Source organism: Bubalus kerabau, chromosome X, assembly GCF_029407905.1.
Source record: "Bubalus kerabau isolate K-KA32 ecotype Philippines breed swamp buffalo chromosome X, PCC_UOA_SB_1v2, whole genome shotgun sequence".
In the NCBI taxonomy this organism is placed as follows: Eukaryota; Metazoa; Chordata; class Mammalia; order Artiodactyla; family Bovidae; genus Bubalus; species Bubalus kerabau.
In genome coordinates, this window is record NC_073647.1 from 64,503,837 (window position 1) to 64,522,631 (window position 18,795).

The 18,795-nt window shown below is 43.9% G+C and overlaps 1 protein-coding gene across 1 annotated transcript; it reads left to right on the top strand.

Moving 5' to 3' along the window:
* Positions 1 to 1,338: 1,338 nt before the first annotated feature.
* Positions 1,339 to 17,189, top strand: LOC129639032 (uncharacterized). The gene is made up of 3 exons (XM_055563881.1): positions 1,339 to 2,209; positions 2,958 to 3,156; positions 16,979 to 17,189. Exons 1-2 carry the CDS (start codon positions 1,558 to 1,560, stop codon positions 3,113 to 3,115), a joined length of 810 nt encoding a protein of 269 aa, XP_055419856.1. The 5' UTR covers positions 1,339 to 1,557; the 3' UTR covers positions 3,116 to 3,156; positions 16,979 to 17,189.
* Positions 17,190 to 18,795: the final 1,606 nt, after the last annotated feature.

Below are 18,795 nucleotides of genomic sequence, written 5' to 3' on the forward strand. Positions count from 1 at the left end.
TAAAGAAAATTAATAAATAAATATATAAATGTATATGTATGTGTGTGTGTGTATATATATATATATATATATATATACTATTGATGTATATTGACTTACAAAGTTCCAGGTGCACAGCAAGGTGATTAAATTATACATATACACATATATTATTTTTCAGTTTATTTTCCATTATAGGTATTTCAGGAGATTGACAAAGGGACTACAGTTCCCAGTGCTATATAGTAAAACTTTGTTGGTTGTGGCACACCTTTTTTTAAAATTAGAAATCTAGCATTCTATTTATACTAAATCAAACAAGTGGAATCAAAATGTCGTAAATATTTTAGTTAGGCAAACATTAATAAGTTTTCTAAAATATATATTATACGTACTAGTGAGTAGCTATTATTCACTTAATACCATTGTACCATGAGTGGTCAACACAAACGTAGGAGAGTTCTATATCACCAAAGCTACCATTTAATAGAAAAACCTGACACATATCAGAATTACCTTAGAATTTTTTGAAAAATGCCAAGGTATTGCTTTTATTCTCCAAAGCTACAGATATGTTGCTAATGAGCAGCCATGCTTAAAATCAACTGGACCATAGGATGACCTTTTAGTTTTATGTAGTTTGTTTCATTTTTTCTATTCAGTGCTCCCGTTTAATTCAGTTTATGTTTTCCAATTTCTCCATCTCTTACCTTTGATGTTCTTTCTCAAGGCTTTATGAACTTTTTAAAATAAGTGTATCTCTGATGACTTGAGCTGACACTAGGTGGCAACTGAGGACCACACCCAGCTTCGCATACCCCAGGGTGCCGCCTATAGGGACATTGCCATTTCGTTTTTGCAATGGTGCAATGTAAAGGACAGAGAAGGCAATGGCACCCCACTCCACTACTCTTGCCTGGAAAATCCCATGGACGGATGAGCCTGGTAAGCTGCAGTCCATGGGTCGCTAGGAGTCGGACACGACGGAGCGACTTCACTCACTTTTCACTTTCATGCATTGGAGGAGGAAATGGCAACCCACTCCAGTGCTCTTGCCTGGAGGATCCCAGGGATGGGGGAGCCTGGTGGGCTGCCGTCTATGGGGTCGCACAGAGTCGGACCCGACTGAAGCGACTTAGCAGCAACAGCAGCAGCAATGTAAAGGAAGGGACTCCTGAGGGCTCCAAGTATGACCTGGTGCTGGAAGGCTTCCATGCAATCTGAAAGCCTTGATCACTCATTGGACGGCGGTCATGCCAATCCTTGCCTCCTGGCAAAGGAGCTTAGAGCTGGCGCTGGAGGAAGTGGTCGAGGTTGACCCTTCCAGCTCCACCTACCGTCGCCAGCCCATCAGGGTCTTTCCCGCCTTGTCCACCGCCAGCTCAGCTTCGGTCTTGGTGGGCCAGTCTGCGGGCCACCCCCTCACCATTCCTGTTGTGGGGCCCACACCAGCAAGTCGCAGACTCCTGTTCCCTGTGCAGCCGACGTCTCTGCTGTCCCCACCCCCACCCCGCGGTCCCACTGCCAACAGCGTCTCCTCAGCGCAACACTCAGCCCGGCGGCCGCCATCTTCCCCCCATGCCTCACTGCAGGACGATCACTGTCTGGCACGTCTCTCCCGCCATGTCTGCCACAGAGGAGAACGATTGGATCCCAGGTGGCCCGGATAGAGCTGGTGGCCGGCCGGGCCGTGACCCCAGTCTCCTTGGGGTCCGAGCATCTGCTTGGGAGGGGACGGAAGGAGTCGAGGAGGCCACGGCTCTTCTGGCTTCCTTGGAGGTCTCCAGAGCCCTTCCCGGGGAGCAGGGTTGGCCACAGGCCGCAGTGGAAGAGGAATGTGGTAGAGAGCCGTTAGAGGAGGAGGAGATGGAGGAAGATGTAGAGATGCAGGAGGACGAGGAAGAGGGTGAGATTGACTTCGACTTGGAGGACGTGGAGGAGGAGGAGCACCTGTCTGGAGAGGGCGAGGAAGAGGAGGACGACAGTGAGCAGGAGGGTGCGGCAGGGGTAATAGGCCTTGGGTTCTGCGTGGAGACGTTTGGGCCCCTGTTCTGGAGTGACGTCGACTCCTTTCTACACAATTTCCATGGCAACAAACGTGTCCTGTTCCGGCCTCCCACTGACCGCCTGATGGCCAGGGGCCGCTCCCAGCCACCCTCGGAGCCTGGAGAAGGTCCGGTGCCTCCTCAGGAGCAGGAAGACGTGGGAGAGGGAGGCAGAGTCTTGCAGGGTGAGTGGCCGGTGGAGGGCGCTCCACCCTGGGAGCTGCGGGATCCTGCGGAGGGGGTTGCTTCCTAGAAGACAGAGGAACCAGCAGTGGAGGCCGAGTTCTGGGCGAGGAAGCCCTGACTGCTGCCTCTGAGACTGGGAGGTTGAGGCCTGTGATCCCGGAGGGGCTGAGGCGGGCAAGTGGTGGCTGAGCCCTTGTGGGGCCATTGAGCTCAAAGGCAGGTAGGTCTCTAGCTGTAGTGCAGTGGGTCAGAACTCTCAAAAACCTCCGAGCACAATTGACACAAGTGGAAGCCCAGTTCTGTAGACCTTCATGGTCTCGAGAAAAAGCATGCTGCCTTCTACCAACCTAGAGGCAAACAAGTGGCATCCCTCCCTTTTGGTCAACGGCGTTAACAAATGTGAATATTCTCGGTAGGAGGATCTGAGAAAATGATGACATAGCACAGGGGCACTTTTCAGCGACTGAGGAATCTGTGAGCGTCCCCATAGAATTTGTCTTTAAGTCAAAGGAGCATTTTTTCCCTTGAAGTTCCGACAAACCCATACAAAATGGTACCAGTATCAAATGATTGGGATCCCTTCTCCAAAGGGGACAGAAATAATCAGAGAGATCTGTGTGCCGATCTACTGGAGAGAGGGGGAAAATGTTTGTGAAAATTGTCAAGCAGCAGACATGATGGGAGGCTAGAAATGTATCCAGGTATTATTTGTTGTTTCTTTTATTAAACCTATTTCTCTTCTCTCAGGCCCAGACTCGGCTGCTGATTTTCAGTTGGGATATTTTCCCTGCCAACTTTGGACCCCAATGTCTGCATCATTCTGCCCCAATGATGACGGTGAGGATCAGTATGAAAACACTGATGAAGAGGAAGAGGCTGGAAAGGAAAAACCTGAAGGACTCTGAATGGATGTGGTCTCAGCAAAAAGCAGCTCTGGATAATACAGGTATTATTGTATAGGCTTTCGTACGACATAACCATTCCTGACACATACCTGTTAAAAACAGCTTTATATTTTTTAATTTTTCTTCTGTAAAGTAAATAAGAAAATTGTTGAAATTTAATTTTGGAAAAACAGTTTATTGTTAATAATGAATTCTAGATAATGTAGGAGGCAGTGTGTTCTGAAATGTATTTCATTTATAGCCACAAGTCCTTTGTCCTGTAGCTTTAAGTCTACTACAGATGGGAAATTTACCAGACCTGGAAATGGAGACCAGTGCTTGTTTAGAGAATGGTCACCAGAAGCAGCAGCTACAGTGACTAGGCCATGCATTAGCTGGGTCATCATCACCTGGCCACAGAATTGTAGTCTCTTGTACTGGCAATGACTTTGAGAAAGCGATTCCTAACAAAGTAGTGAGATGTTAAGGGTTTCAAGAGAACTGCACTTCAGGATTAATTCACAAATATTAGTTCAATTTGGATTTTTTATTCAAAAGAAAAGAAAACTAGTCTCAGCAATATTATTGGTTGTCACTGAGTTGGTAATTAAATCTTTGTTTCGCTTTCCTCTATTCATTCATCTTTTAGTCTCGCTCACTCTTGCTTAGTTTTCATGCATGTGGATGTTTGATAAAGCCTCATCCTCATTTTACAGATGTGCAACCTGAAGGTCTGGAAATATAAGGGATTGATGATTTGTGCAAGGGAACACCAGTTTTTTAGGGGGAATGGCTTATTTAAATAACAGTGTGGCCTTTCAAGGAAACAGCAAGCATTTATAGTGGTGGGCAAGAGGGAGATAAGTTTTGCGTGAGCAATGAGGTGCACCCTGATCATCAAAGGTCTGGGTCACAAGAAGAAAACATTGAGAAAACAGATGTAGATAGTGTTGACTCATATTTAGAAAGTCACTGCATGTTATTCAGGTACAATTGTTAACTGGCTCTTATTTCATCCTACAGTGGGAAGGCATAGAAAAAGCAGACAGCAAAAGAAAAGATGAATCTGTTCTTCATGGATATTCTTGTTTTCATTAGCCTGAAATACTAATTTTGTTTCAAAGTTTCAATGCCCCAAAGTGATACTAACTACTGACCTCTGACTTGACTCTTACCTTTTACAGATAGTGTGATAGCATTGTTCACATTGGAAATAAAAGCTTGTTTGAAAGTAATAAGCTGTAGTTTTGTTTTGTTTTTTTTTTTTCCCCATAAATACCACTGACTCAAATCTATCATTGTTCTATTTATTTTGGCCCACCTTACTGTCACTGAAAGGGATTTCTTTCCGCTATTTGTCAAGCCTGTTTTAAATCCTTTTATTGCAGCCCCAAATAAATTAAAATATACGATTGTAAATAATTTGCGTGATGGTGCCCTAGCCTCTACTATATTTTATTGAAAGGAACTGTTGGATGACCTAGCTTGCCTGGAACAGCAGCATCAGCATCAGCATCAGCTGGGAACTTGTTTGCAATGCACATTCTCAGACCCTGCTCCAGACCTACTGAGTTGGAAATTCTGAGGGTAGGCCGCTAGCCATCAGGGTTTTACAGTCCTCCAGGTGCTACTGAAGCACACTGAAGTTTCAGAACCACTGCTTTAGAGCAGTGGGGGAAAGGTTTACTACACCCACTGCAGGATCATCCTTAATTCACTGACTTGGTACTGTTGCAGGTAAACTAAACAGGGTGGTAAGATCTGGACTTAGGAAGACACTAGAATTCTCAGGGGCTTGAGACACAAAGAGGGGTGTGTGAGTGTCCTAAGGTTACCGTAACAAATTGCCACAAACCAGATGGCTTAAGACAACAGAAATACGTTATCTCAGTTCTGGAGGCCAGAAGTCTGAGGTCAAGGTATCAGCAAGGGCGGTCCCTTCCGGAGGCACTGAGGGAGAATCTGTTTCACGCCACTCTCCTAGTTTCTGGTGGTTGCTGTCAGTCGTTGGCATCTCCATCGTCACATAGCGTTTTCCCCTGTCTGTTTCTTTGTCCTTTCTCTTCTCATAAGGATAACGGTCACACTGAATTAAGGACCCACCCTAATCCAGTATGACCTCATCTTAACTATTATACCTGCAAATATCCTAGTTCCAAACAATGTCACATTTACCGGTTCAAGGGGGAAAACTTCAACATATCTTTTTAGGGGGACAAAATACAGCTTATAGCAAGGGGCAAAGGTTCAGGGGTCGAAGTGACAAATAGATAAAACCTACTTCTGAAAGGGGAAAGGCATTATGATACCATACATATGTGAAGTTTAAAAAGATGCAACAGTTCTTGTATCGATTATAGGTTCATATATTTGTAGTAAAAGGTATAACTAGGAGTGATGCATACATATGTAGCATGCAGAAAGGTGTGTATGAAAACAATAACCTTATTTAGGACAGTGGTTAAATCTTATTCAATAGAGGGAGATTTCAACTGGGGAGAGGTATAATGGGTTTAAATTTTATTTGTAATCTTCTGTTTTTAAGATGAGCGATGGTTGCATGGGTGTAGTAATCTCTGTACCTTGGTCTAGGTCTGAAATATCTCCTCATCTAAAGAAAATTGAAAGGAGAAATGGGCCTAATATCTGGAACTTACTGAAGGAAAACTGTAAAGTGCTATTTGAGCAGAGTAGCGAGGATCAGAGGAGAGAACCAGGGGTTTGGGGTAGAAGGCCTTATTTCTGTATTTAGTTCAGGCCACTTGAATGCTCGCTAGTTAGCAGCAATACCTTTTCCTATTTTCTGTGCTAGTTCATCTCATATCCTTGAGTATATTAACATTATTTATTAATGTTTCTCCCCAACTCCCTCAAGTGTGAGCTTCGGAACTTATAGGCTTCTATGCGTCTCTTCTAAAGCATTGTGGTTTCTTCTTCATAGGTGCTTCATAAAGGTTTGTTAAAGTGAAGTTAGTATAAGGTATCCACAACCCTTGTCCATGACTGTGGTTTTGTCATTTAAAAATGTATTATCACAGAGTATTACTTATGGCTAGAACAAAGAAAAAAGGCACAAGACCTTTTTTCATTGTTGCTTAATGAAATAACAGTCCAAGTAGAAATTTATCCATGTAGTGTCACTTGGACTGCAAGGAGATCCAACCAGTCCATTCTGTAGGAGATCAGCCCTGGGATTTCTTTGGAAGGAACGATGCTAAAGCTGAAACTGCAGTACTTTGGCCACCTCATGCGAAGAGTCGACTCATTGGAAAAGACTCATGCTGGAAGGGATTGGGGGCAAGAGGAGAAGGGGACGACAGAGGATGAGATGGCTGGATTGCATCACTGACCCAATGGACGTGAGTCTGAGTGAACTCCGGGAGTTGGTGGTGGACAGGGAGGCCTGGCGTGCTGGGATTCATGGGGTCGCAAAGAGTCGGACATGACTGAGCGACTGATCTGGTCTGATCTGATCTGAGTGTCACTTGAAAGACTTCAGATTGGTTGTTTGGCTCATGCCATGCTAGGAGTGCGTGTGTGTGTGTGTGTGTGTGTGTGTATTTCTGTGTTAATATAGTTAATGTAATGTAATTCAATCGTGTCCAACTCTTTGCAACCTTGTGGAATGTAGGCCTCCAGGCTCCTCTGTCCATAGGAGTGTCTCACTGGCCCAGTGAGAATACTGGAATGAGTTGGCATGTCCTCTTGAAGGGGGTCTTCCCGAGCCAGGGATTGAACCTGCATCTCATGGGTCTCCTGCATTGCAGGCAATTGCTTAACACTGAGCCACCCATGTATAGCCATAGTTAATACGAAAGGCCCTTATGTGGGCTTAAGAATTTTTGGAGGTTCACTATAAACAAAAAACACCTCCTTTTGAGATAAGCCTTTTTTGGTGCATACTCTTGAGTCCATGTCCCTGCCTCTCATTATGGTCCAGGTACCTAGGGCCCTGAATTTACTCCCCAAGTGGCCCCATGTCCCCAGCCCCAAGAGGCATGTGTGTGCCTCTTCACTGAGTCTGTGCTTCTGAGGGTTGAGTGGCACAGTCAGTGCTATACTCTCAGGGCTGAGAGAAATCTAAGAGGTGGTGGCTTTGTATACAGGCCACAGGACAAGTGGGCCACATTATCCACATAGATGTACGTGACGCCTCTCATGGTGAGGGAGGAACCTCAGCCTTGCTTCACTGAAGGTTGCTGAAGCTCTAACATGTCAGGCTTCTCTGGGTCTCTGAGAGATGGTCCCTAAATCAGGTCAGGGACAAACCCTTTCCTGTTACTCTGGGTGTTTGTGGGTTTCCCTATTTTCACATGTATTGAATATATTCTCACTGAGTCCTTCAGCCTTGAAAATTTGGGGCTTCTTTAGGATAAGACCTGTCTTGTACCTATCTGCCTCAGCCAGGAAAGGTTAGGGTGTTTTGATCTTTTCCTTGGTTATGGCTCCATCTTCTGAAAGGATGTGATCCAAAACTCTCCTTTATTCCACTACCTGGGAGATTACCACTGGGAGAAAAAGAAAGGGGTATGGTGGGTGCCAGAGATGGAAATGATTTTCTGTTACCACTTAGGGATAGTTTAATAATACTACAGTTAGTGATGAAGAATCACTGTACTCTAAGCTCCCTATTTTCAGATGCTTGTAACTGCAAGGAATACAAAGGAGTACACATTCAAAACTCTTACCATGGCAGGGCTCTTGGAAAATGATGTTTTGTGAAATGTGGTATTATTAAGTCCTCTGTGATATGAATCACATAGTATTATAGCATAGGTTTTGAGGCATGAAATTTACATTTCTTAGAAGTCTAAGCAATGGTTTATGTGCGCTTAGATGAGGGATTGATCTCATCACCAAATCCATGAAGAAAATCAGTTTAAAACTATTCCAAGAGGCACCTAAAACTTAGCTCTTTTTCTCTCCCTCTCATTCAATTTGTTATGTACTCCAGTGCCTTTATTTCCATTTCCCACCATATTTTACTCCCCATCAGTTCCTTATCAATTATGAACTATTTCGTATATACAGAAGATAATACAGCATATATGTAAGGTATATCTTAATAATATAAAACCCTGTTTACCCATCACACAGCTTGAAAATTAGGACATAGCCAATGCTTTTGAATCCTACCTGTGCCCTCCATGATTCACTTTCTCATTCCTTCCCAGAGGTAACAACTATCTTGAACTTTATTAATAATTCACTTATTTATACATTCACTGCATGGACATGTTCCTTCAAATTACATTATTTCTTGCCCATTTTGGAGTGTATGCAAATATAATTATCCTAGATGTATTACATGTGTTTCTCCCCTCCCCCATCACCCTGTGTTGGTGAGATTTATGTATATTGATGTGTACAACTTATAAGTCAGTTTTCATTGCTGTACAGTTATCCATCATATGAAAATCCCACAATGTGTCTATTTCCTGTTTGTGCACATATGGGTTGTTTTCATTTTTATCTTTTTGCAAATCATTGTGCAGTGGACTTTCTCATTCATATTCCCTGATGCCCATCCATGAGAGTTTCTCTCGATTCTCAGTTGAGGGCAATTTTATACACAATGCCCCCCAACCAAGGAACATTTGATAATGTCTGGAAACATTTTTGGTCGTCATAACCGAGGATGTGCTGCTGGCACCTAGTGGGTAGAGGCCAGAGACACTGCTCAGTACCCTACAATGGACAGGACAGTCCACAACGCAGAATTGTCTCTTCCAAAATGTCAACAGCTGAGAAGCCCTGATCTCCAGTACATTCATAGACATGAAAGTCCTGGATCATAGTGTGCGCCCAAGTTCTGTTGCAGGGCAAAGCCAGTTCTGACCCCATGCTGGAACTGTTCCTTTGACTTGTTTTTCATTGCTTTTGTTCTAGTCATACACAATGGCTGCCTCAGAGAATCCTGCCCCTCTGCCTAACTGTTAAACTAAACTGCTTTTGTTCAAGACCCTATCCACATGTGGATGACTGAAAGGAAGAAGTTCAACATCTCCTTCCCGAGGCCTGCCATTCGAAGAGATATTGACAACATTTATGGGCTTTTCACTTTGTTTCCTCACCTCCTCCCACCTGATCTATAAAGGAATCTTGTATCCAGACCCTGATAAGATGGTTATTTTGAGACATTAGTCAGCCATCTGATAGGTCGGATGGCTTTCCAGATAAAATCGCATTCCTTGCCTCAACACCTTATCTCTGATTCGTTAGCCCATCGTGCAGGGAGCAGAGCAAGCTTGGGCTCAGGAACAGGTCAACTGTACCTGTTGTTGATTAGTCGTTAAGTCATGTCCGACTCTTTTGTGACCCCCATATACTGTAGCCTGCAAGGCTCCCCTGATCATGGAATTTCCCAGGCAAGAATACTGGAGTGGGTTGCCATTTCCTTCTCCAGGGGATCTTCCTGGCCCAGGGATCAAACTTGCATGTCCTGCATTGGCAGGTGGATTCTTTACTGCTGAGCCAGCAGGGAAGCCCCTCAACTTTACTAGGTAATCTCAAGTATCTTTCAAAATGATTGTACCGGTTTATATTCCCAATAGCAGGAAATGAGAATTCTACTTGCTCCACATTCTTGCCTACTTAGAGCATAATTACTGTCATTATCTTTTTTAAGTCGTAAGATTTTTGTTTTGTTTTTAATATTTATTTGACTGCGTTGGGTCTTGGTTGTGGCAGGTGGGATCTTTGTTCCAGTGCGCGTTGTGGCACGTGGGCTCAGTAGTTGCAGCTCTCTAGTTGTGAGACGTGGGCTTAGCTGCTCAGCAGCATGTGGGATCTTAATTCCCTGTGTGCATGTCTGATTAGTCATTCAGTTGTGTCTGACTCTTTGAGACCCATTGGACTGTAGTCCTCCAGGCTCCTAAATCCCCAAATATTGGGATTCTCCAGGCAATAATACTGGAGTGGGTTGCCATGCTCTCCTCCAGGAGATCTTCCTGACCCAGGGCTCGAAGCTGCATCTCCTGTGTCTCCTGCACTGAAGGAGGATTCTTTTTACCCACTCACTAGCTGTTGGGAAAGCCCCTTAGTTCCCTGACCAGTGACCAAACCTGCTTTTCCTGCATTGCCAGGCAGGTTCTTAACCATCAACAACCAGGGAAGTCCCAACAATATATACTATATGAGGCCATTGTTAAGGGCCGCCCTGGTGGCTTAGATGGTAAAGAATCTGCTTGCAGTGCAGGAGACCTGGGTTCAATCTCTGTGTCAGTCTGTCCTCTGGAGAAGGGAATGGCTAACCACTCCCGCATTCTTGGGGCTTCCTTGGTGGCTCCGATGGTAAAGAATCTGCCTGCGATGCAGGAGATCTGGCTTTGATCCCTGGGTCAGGGAGAACCACTGGAGAAGGGAATAGCAACCTCACTCCAGGATTCTTGCCTGGAGAATTTACAAAATTTAAAACTGGCCTGCATAAATAGATGATACGAGTATACAAAACAGCTGGGGGTATGAAGAAAAAGAATGAGAGACTTGTGGGAGGTGGTCATTTTTATTTAACTCAGGTATTTACAAGTTAAAGAACTCTTTTCCTGAATAATACCACATAACTGGCATAATCAGGAGGGTGGGAAGCGAGGAAGCCACTGGACTACTCTGTTTCTGCTGAGACCATCACAGATTTTGGCTGCGAGACCACACTGACTCCTTCTCCATCTATACAGTCAAAGTAGATGTCTCATGCCTTGCCTTTTGATACCCACAAAGCGAGGAACTGTACCCCGGGACCTCTATGGTCACTGATGCAAAAGAAGTGAAATTTTATGAGCCCACACTCACTAACAGAAAACAGAAACCACAGGAGAATCACGGAATACACCTCATTCTCCTTCCAAGTCTCATGGGTGTTTCTTATCTACTTGGAAGAAGCTTATAGTCATGGAATCTAGGCCATCCAGGCAAGATGTCAGGAAAGGGAGACTTGGTTTCCAACTTCTATCAAGACTTACCTGGTGTAATTGGGATTGGGATGGAGTCAGGTGAGCTAATCTATGACATTTGCCCCAGGATGTAAAACTGAAGGTGGAGATGCCAGTTTGGAGGCCATGGTAGTAGTCCACCTGAGAGATGATGGTGTCTTGGATCAGGGTGACAAAAGCAAAGGTAGTTAGGAAGTGGTTGGATTTACATTTTACTCAGAAAACAGGACTCGCCTGTACATTATGGCAGGGTTGAGGGAAAGAGAAAAAAAGCCTGAGGATCAATACTTCCTGTCACTCCTGTCCTAGACATCCAGTTTTCTTTGCAAACCCTCAAGCCTGGTCTGGGAGCCCCTCTGATGTATATCACCATATCATGTGTTTGGGAATTCCTTGTTTCATCATCTGTATTTCTACTACACAGTCATATCCCCAGGGGTCGATGTATGTGACCCTCTGTACATGGGCATAGCATTCAGCCGCAAAAAGGAATGAGAGAGGCCAGACACAAAAGGTCACATATTGTAGGATTTTATTTCTCTCAGCTATCTAGAAAATGTAAGTTCATAGAGGTAAACAGAAGATTAGTAGTTATCAGAGCCTGGTTGCAGTGAGGGGGAAATGGAAAAGGACTGATTACTGGCATGGGGTTTCCTTTAGGAGTGATGATTTATTTAGGGACAACAGAGAGAATGGCTGAGAAGCATTGTGAACATACTAAATGCCTGTGACATTCACCACAATAGTGCAATCATATTTTTAAACATAAAAAGCGCTTATTGGCTTAAGACTTCTGCAAATAGATTGGGAATTGACTTCAACAAATGCTGGGCTTCCTTTGGGGCTCAGCTGGTAAAGAATCCTCCTGCAATGTGGGAGACCTGGGTCTGATCCCTGGATTTGGAAGATCCACTGGAGAAGGGAATGGCTACCCACTCCAGTACTCTAGCCTGGAGAATTCCATGGACTGTGCAGTCCATGGGGTCGCAGACAGTCGGACATGACGGGACTGAGTGACTTTCACTTTCACTTTTCAGCAGATGCTGAAATGCATGCTTTAGGAAAACGCTTTGAACATAATACCGGGGAACAAAATAGAGGAATATTTGAAGATATCACTAAATTTTTAAAAGATGCCCCTATAGGGTTAAGGGAGCTACTGAAGAGAGCCAATAGATGTATTTGCCTCAAGAATTTTATGATTGTGGTGTTTCAGTGCTCCAGATGATAGCAGCCACGCTCCTAACATATCCCCTAGTGGGCATAGGCACTGGGACATATGGCTCATAAAGTTAAATTGAGTCTTTGTCACTTAGAAATGGGCTTGACAGCTTGGGACCCAATGGACTATCCCCATTGAAAATACTGAGTATGAGCTAGGTAAAAGAAAACAAGGCCAGTATAAGGGGTGAAATCTATAATGCATAAGCTCTATATAGGGCAAGGTTGATTATCTTCACTGTGTCTCCTACTAAAGGCCATAACTCCCAAATACCATCACCTGGGAGATGGAGTGGGTAAACATTTAATATATGAATTTGGGAGGGGGTGTCACTGTTTAGTGTAGAGCAGGTGATTAGCCCAGTCATGAAAAGAAGTCTCTCTTCACTTCTCGGAGCCTTGAAGTGAATTGGGGAGCCCCGATGAATCCCTTTTCCGCTCCTATTTTTACTCCTTCCACTCTCCAGTCTCCATTCTCGAGGCATCCATGTCAACTTGTATGTTCTTTTCTAAGTAACTTTAGCAACATTAAAACCTCCAAATTCTCTTTCTGTCTTTCACAGGAGGTTGAAACAGTTGTTCATATGTGATCTATGCACTTTATCTTTTTTTCTTTATATTTACATATATATAAAGAAAATTAATAAATAAATATATAAATGTATATGTATGTGTGTGTGTGTATATATATATATATATACTATTGATGTATATTGACTTACAAAGTTCCAGGTGCACAGCAAGGTGATTAAATTATACATATACACATATATTATTTTTCAGTTTATTTTCCATTATAGGTATTTCAGGAGATTGACAAAGGGACTACAGTTCCCAGTGCTATATAGTAAAACTTTGTTGGTTGTGGCACACCTTTTTTTAAAATTAGAAATCTAGCATTCTATTTATACTAAATCAAACAAGTGGAATCAAAATGTCGTAAATATTTTAGTTAGGCAAACATTAATAAGTTTTCTAAAATATATATTATACGTACTAGTGAGTAGCTATTATTCACTTAATACCATTGTACCATGAGTGGTCAACACAAACGTAGGAGAGTTCTATATCACCAAAGCTACCATTTAATAGAAAAACCTGACACATATCAGAATTACCTTAGAATTTTTTGAAAAATGCCAAGGTATTGCTTTTATTCTCCAAAGCTACAGATATGTTGCTAATGAGCAGCCATGCTTAAAATCAACTGGACCATATGATGACCTTTTAGTTTTATGTAGTTTGTTTCATTTTTTCTATTCAGTGCTCCCGTTTAATTCAGTTTATGTTTTCCAATTTCTCCATCTCTTACCTTTGATGTTCTTTCTCAAGGCTTTATGAACTTTTTAAAATAAGTGTATCTCTGATGACTTGAGCTGACACTAGGTGGCAACTGAGGACCACACCCAGCTTCGCATACCCCAGGGTGCCGCCTATAGGGACATTGCCATTTCCTTTTTGCAATGGTGCAATGTAAAGGACAGAGAAGGCAATGGCACCCCACTCCACTACTCTTGCCTGGAAAATCCCATGGACGGATGAGCCTGGTAAGCTGCAGTCCATGGGTCGCTAGGAGTCGGACACGACGGAGCGACTTCACTCACTTTTCACTTTCATGCATTGGAGGAGGAAATGGCAACCCACTCCAGTGCTCTTGCCTGGAGGATCCCAGGGATGGGGGAGCCTGGTGGGCTGCCGTCTATGGGGTCGCACAGAGTCGGACCCGACTGAAGCGACTTAGCAGCAACAGCAGCAGCAATGTAAAGGAAGGGACTCCTGAGGGCTCCAAGTATGACCTGGTGCTGGAAGGCTTCCATGCAATCTGAAAGCCTTGATCACTCATTGGACGGCGGTCATGCCAATCCTTGCCTCCTGGCAAAGGAGCTTAGAGCTGGCGCTGGAGGAAGTGGTCGAGGTTGACCCTTCCAGCTCCACCTACCGTCGCCAGCCCATCAGGGTCTTTCCCGCCTTGTCCACCGCCAGCTCAGCTTCGGTCTTGGTGGGCCAGTCTGCGGGCCACCCCCTCACCATTCCTGTTGTGGGGCCCACACCAGCAAGTCGCAGACTCCTGTTCCCTGTGCAGCCGACGTCTCTGCTGTCCCCACCCCCACCCCGCGGTCCCACTGCCAACAGCGTCTCCTCAGCGCAACACTCAGCCCGGCGGCCGCCATCTTCCCCCCATGCCTCACTGCAGGACGATCACTGTCTGGCACGTCTCTCCCGCCATGTCTGCCACAGAGGAGAACGATTGGATCCCAGGTGGCCCGGATAGAGCTGGTGGCCGGCCGGGCCGTGACCCCAGTCTCCTTGGGGTCCGAGCATCTGCTTGGGAGGGGACGGAAGGAGTCGAGGAGGCCACGGCTCTTCTGGCTTCCTTGGAGGTCTCCAGAGCCCTTCCCGGGGAGCAGGGTTGGCCACAGGCCACTGTGGAAGCGGAATGTGGTAGAGAGCCGTTAGAGGACGAGGAGATGGAGGAAGATGTAGAGATGCAGGAGGACGAGGAAGAGGGTGAGATTGACTTCGACTTGGAGGATGTGGAGGAGGAGGAGCACCTGTCTGGAGAGGGCGAGAAAGAGGAGGATGACAATGAGCAGGAGGGTTCGGCAGGGGTTATAGGCCTTGGGTTCTGCGTGGACACGTTTGGGCCCCTGTACTGGAGTCACCTCGACTCCTTTCTACACAATTTCCATGGCAACAAACGTGTCCTGTTCCGGCCTCCCACTGACCGCCTGATGGCCAGGGGCCGCTCCCAGCCACCCTCGGAGCCTGGAGAATGTCCATTGCCTCCTCAGGAGCAGGAAGACGTGGGAGAGGGAGGCAGAGTCTTGCAGGGTGAGTGGCCGGTGGAGGGCGCTCCACCCTGGGAGCTGCGGGATCCTGCGGAGGGGGTTGCTTCCTAGAAGACAGAGGAACCAGCAGTGGAGGCCGAGTTCTGGGCGAGGAAGCCCTGACTGCTGCCTCTGAGACTGGGAGGTTGAGGCCTGTGATCCCGGAGGGGCTGAGGCGGGCAAGTGGTGGCTGAGCCCTTGTGGGGCCATTGAGCTCAAAGGCAGGTAGGTCTCTAGCTGTCACGCAGTGGGTCAGAACTCTCACAAACCTCCGAGCACAATTGACACAAGTGGAAGCCCAGTTCTGTAGACCTTCATGGTCTCGAGAAAAAGCATGCTGCCTTCTACCAACCTAGAGGCAAACAAGTGGCATCCCTCCCTTTTGGTCAACGGCTTTAACAAATGTGAATATTCTCGGTAGGAGGATCTGAGAAAATGATGACATAGCACAGGGGCACTTCAGTGATTGAAAAGTCTTTAAGCCAAACGAACATTTTCTTCCTTTTAGGTTCCAACAAACACATACAAAATGGTATCAGTATCAACTGATTTGGATCCCTTCTCCAAAGGGGCCAGAAATAATCAGAGAGATCTGTGTGCCGATCTACTGGAAAGAGGGGAAAAACGTTTGTGAGAATTGTCAATCAGCAGACATGATGGGGGGCTAGAAATGTATCCAGGTATTATTTGTTGTTTCTTTTATTAAACCTATTTCTCTTCTCTCAGGCCTAGACTCTGCTGCTGATTTTAAGTTGGGGTATTTTCCCTGCCTAATTTTGACCCCAATGTCTGCATCATTCTGCCCTAATGATGAGGGCGAGGATCATTATGAAAACACTGATGAAGAGGAAGAGGATGGACATGAAAAACCTGAAGGACTCTAAATGCATGTGGTCTCAGCAAAGAGCAGCTCTGGGTAATACAGGTATTATTGTATAGGCTTTAGTATGACATAACCATTCCTGACACATACCTGTTACTAACAGCTTTATATTTTTTAATTTTTCTTCTGTAAATAAGAAAATTGTTGATATTTAATTTTGGAAAAGCAGTTTATTGTTAATAATGTTTTCTAGATGATGTAGGAGGCAGTATAGTCTGAAATGTATTCATAGCCACAAGTCCTTTGTCCTGTAGCTTTAAGTCTACTACAGATGGGAAATTTATCAGACCTGGAAATGGAGACCAGTGCTTGTTTAGAGAATGGTCACCAGAAGCAGCAGCTACAGTGACTAGGCCATGCATTAGCTGGGTCATCATCACCTGGCCACAGAATTGTAGTCTCTTGTACTGGCAATGACTTTGAGAGAGCGATTCCTTACAAAGTAGTGAGATGTTAAGGGTTTCAAGAGAACTGCATTTCAGGATTAATTCACAAATATTAGTTCAATTTAGATTTTTTATTCAAAAGAAAAGGAAACTAGTCTCAGTAATATTATTGGTTGTCACTGAGTTGGTAATTAAATCTTTGTTTCGCTTTCCTCTATTCATTCATCTTTTAGTCTCTCTCACTCACTCTCTCACTCTTTCTTAGTTTTCATGCATGTGGATGTTTGATAAAGCCTCATCCTCATTTTACACATGTGGAAGCTGAAGGTCTGGAAATATAAGGGATTGATGATTTGTGCAAGGAACACCAGTTTTCAAGGTGGAATGACTTATTTAAATCACAGTGTGGCCTTTCAAGGAAACAGCAAGCATTTATAGTGGTGGGCAAGAGGGAGATAAGTTTTGGGTGAGCAGTGATGTGCTCCCTGATCACCAAGGGTCTGGGATACAAGAAGAAAACATTTTTGTTTTCTCCTTGTTGAGAAAATAGATGTACATAGTATTGACTCATGTTTAGAAACTCACTGCATGTTATTGAGGTACAATTGTTAACTGGCTCTTATTTCATCCTACAGTGGGAAGGCAGAGGAAGAAGCAGACAGCAAAAGAAAAGATGAATCTGTTCTTCATGGATATTCTTGTTTTCATTAGCCTGAAATACTAATTTTGTTTCAAAGTTTCAATGCCCCAAAATGATATTAACTATTGACATCTGACTTTACTCTTGCCTTTTACAGAAAATTGATAGTATTGTTCACATTGGAAATAAAGCTTGTTTGAAATTAATTCTCCCTTAGCCCAGTCAAGTTGACACGAAAATTAACCATCATAATTCCTGTGGAGAATACTCACCCTGTACATTGCCCATGAGATGACATACTTACAGGATGATGACCTTCCCCGTATAACAAAGACAATTTGAACAGGTCCTAGGTGTCAGGGTGCTCTAACAAACACATTTGTTAACAAATGTATTTTCTTAATTAAGAATGAAATGGATAACATGTTTATAAAGTAGTCTTTCAAGGTAAGTTAGAGAAAAAGGTATTCTAAAGGCCAGTGACTAGAGGCCCATCCCTTTGTCTCAATTTATTCTGCTCCTGCCCAAGGTCAAGATTGATTATCTCTAACTTGGATCATTAACAGCCTCATTCTCTCTGATTTTCTGCACTTTCACTATGATGTGTCTAGGAGTGAATTTTTGTTTTTTATCCTGCCTAGAACTCACTGAGCGTTTAGAATCGGTGCATTTCACTTGCTCTGAAAAATCCTTGGCCATCATTTTCTTCCCCATTTCTCTCTCCTGTCTTTCTGGGATTTGAATTAAACATATACTGTGTATCTCTTATCCTACTGTTTTTCATATTAATTTATTTCTCCAGGCAGAATTCTGGATGATTTCTTCTACTCTATCTTCCAATTCAATAATTGTCTTAGGTTTATTTTTCTTGATTACATTTATCACGATCTAATGGTTATGCCAAGTTTTATTTATTTATTTATTTTTTGCTGAGCTTCATGGCTTGTGGGATCTTCCTTTCTCGACCAGGGATTAAAACCAAGCCACTGCAAAGCACAGTGAACGCATGAGTCCTAATGGCTGGAGACCAAGAGAATTCAGTCTCTGCTGCTTTTTATGATTTTCTGTTCCCTGAAGATATTTTAAAACATACTTTTTAATTTTTTGAAATATGGGCCATAGTGATTATACTCTACTCTTCATTCTGGCTGTCACTTACAACATATGTTTTTTTCCTTCTGTGCCTACATAAGGTACAGGGCTTGAAGTTCCTTGGATCACTACAGTGATGTATATCCAGGCTGCAATTTATTCCAGTGCTTGTTACTTGTGGTTCACTATTACCTGAAAGGGGTAGTCACTTATTTTCAGCTTAAAGTGGTGGCAGAGCTCATCAGACCTACTCATTGGAGCTGTGGGATTTGACTTTCATTTTCTTTTCCCATGAGGCCACCAAAACCACAGATCAGTTCCATAATTCTTTCTTCTAGATTCAGCTAATGCCCTCAGGAAAAACTGGCTCTGAGTGCTGGGCTTTCTTATTTGGGGTCTTGTCTTCTTGAAGATTTTAGTCTCATAGTTTCTTAGTGCTTAACAAAGATACTTTCTTTATACATTTCATCCAGTAATTTTTAGTTGTCCTCATTGGGGTGGTTAGTCCAAATTACTAAGCCTGCCATTACTGTAAGCAGAGGTGTTCACCACCCTCCTAACTTCTCTCCTTGTCACCAATCTCTCTTTCTTTCAGTTTCTCCTCTAGAAAGTAACTGAAAGTTTCTTCCTGATGGTGTTATTTTCCTGCACAAATCCTCCAAAAGCTTGCTGCTAAATGTAAATTAGAAATCAAATTCCTCAGTTTGGACAAGCAGATCG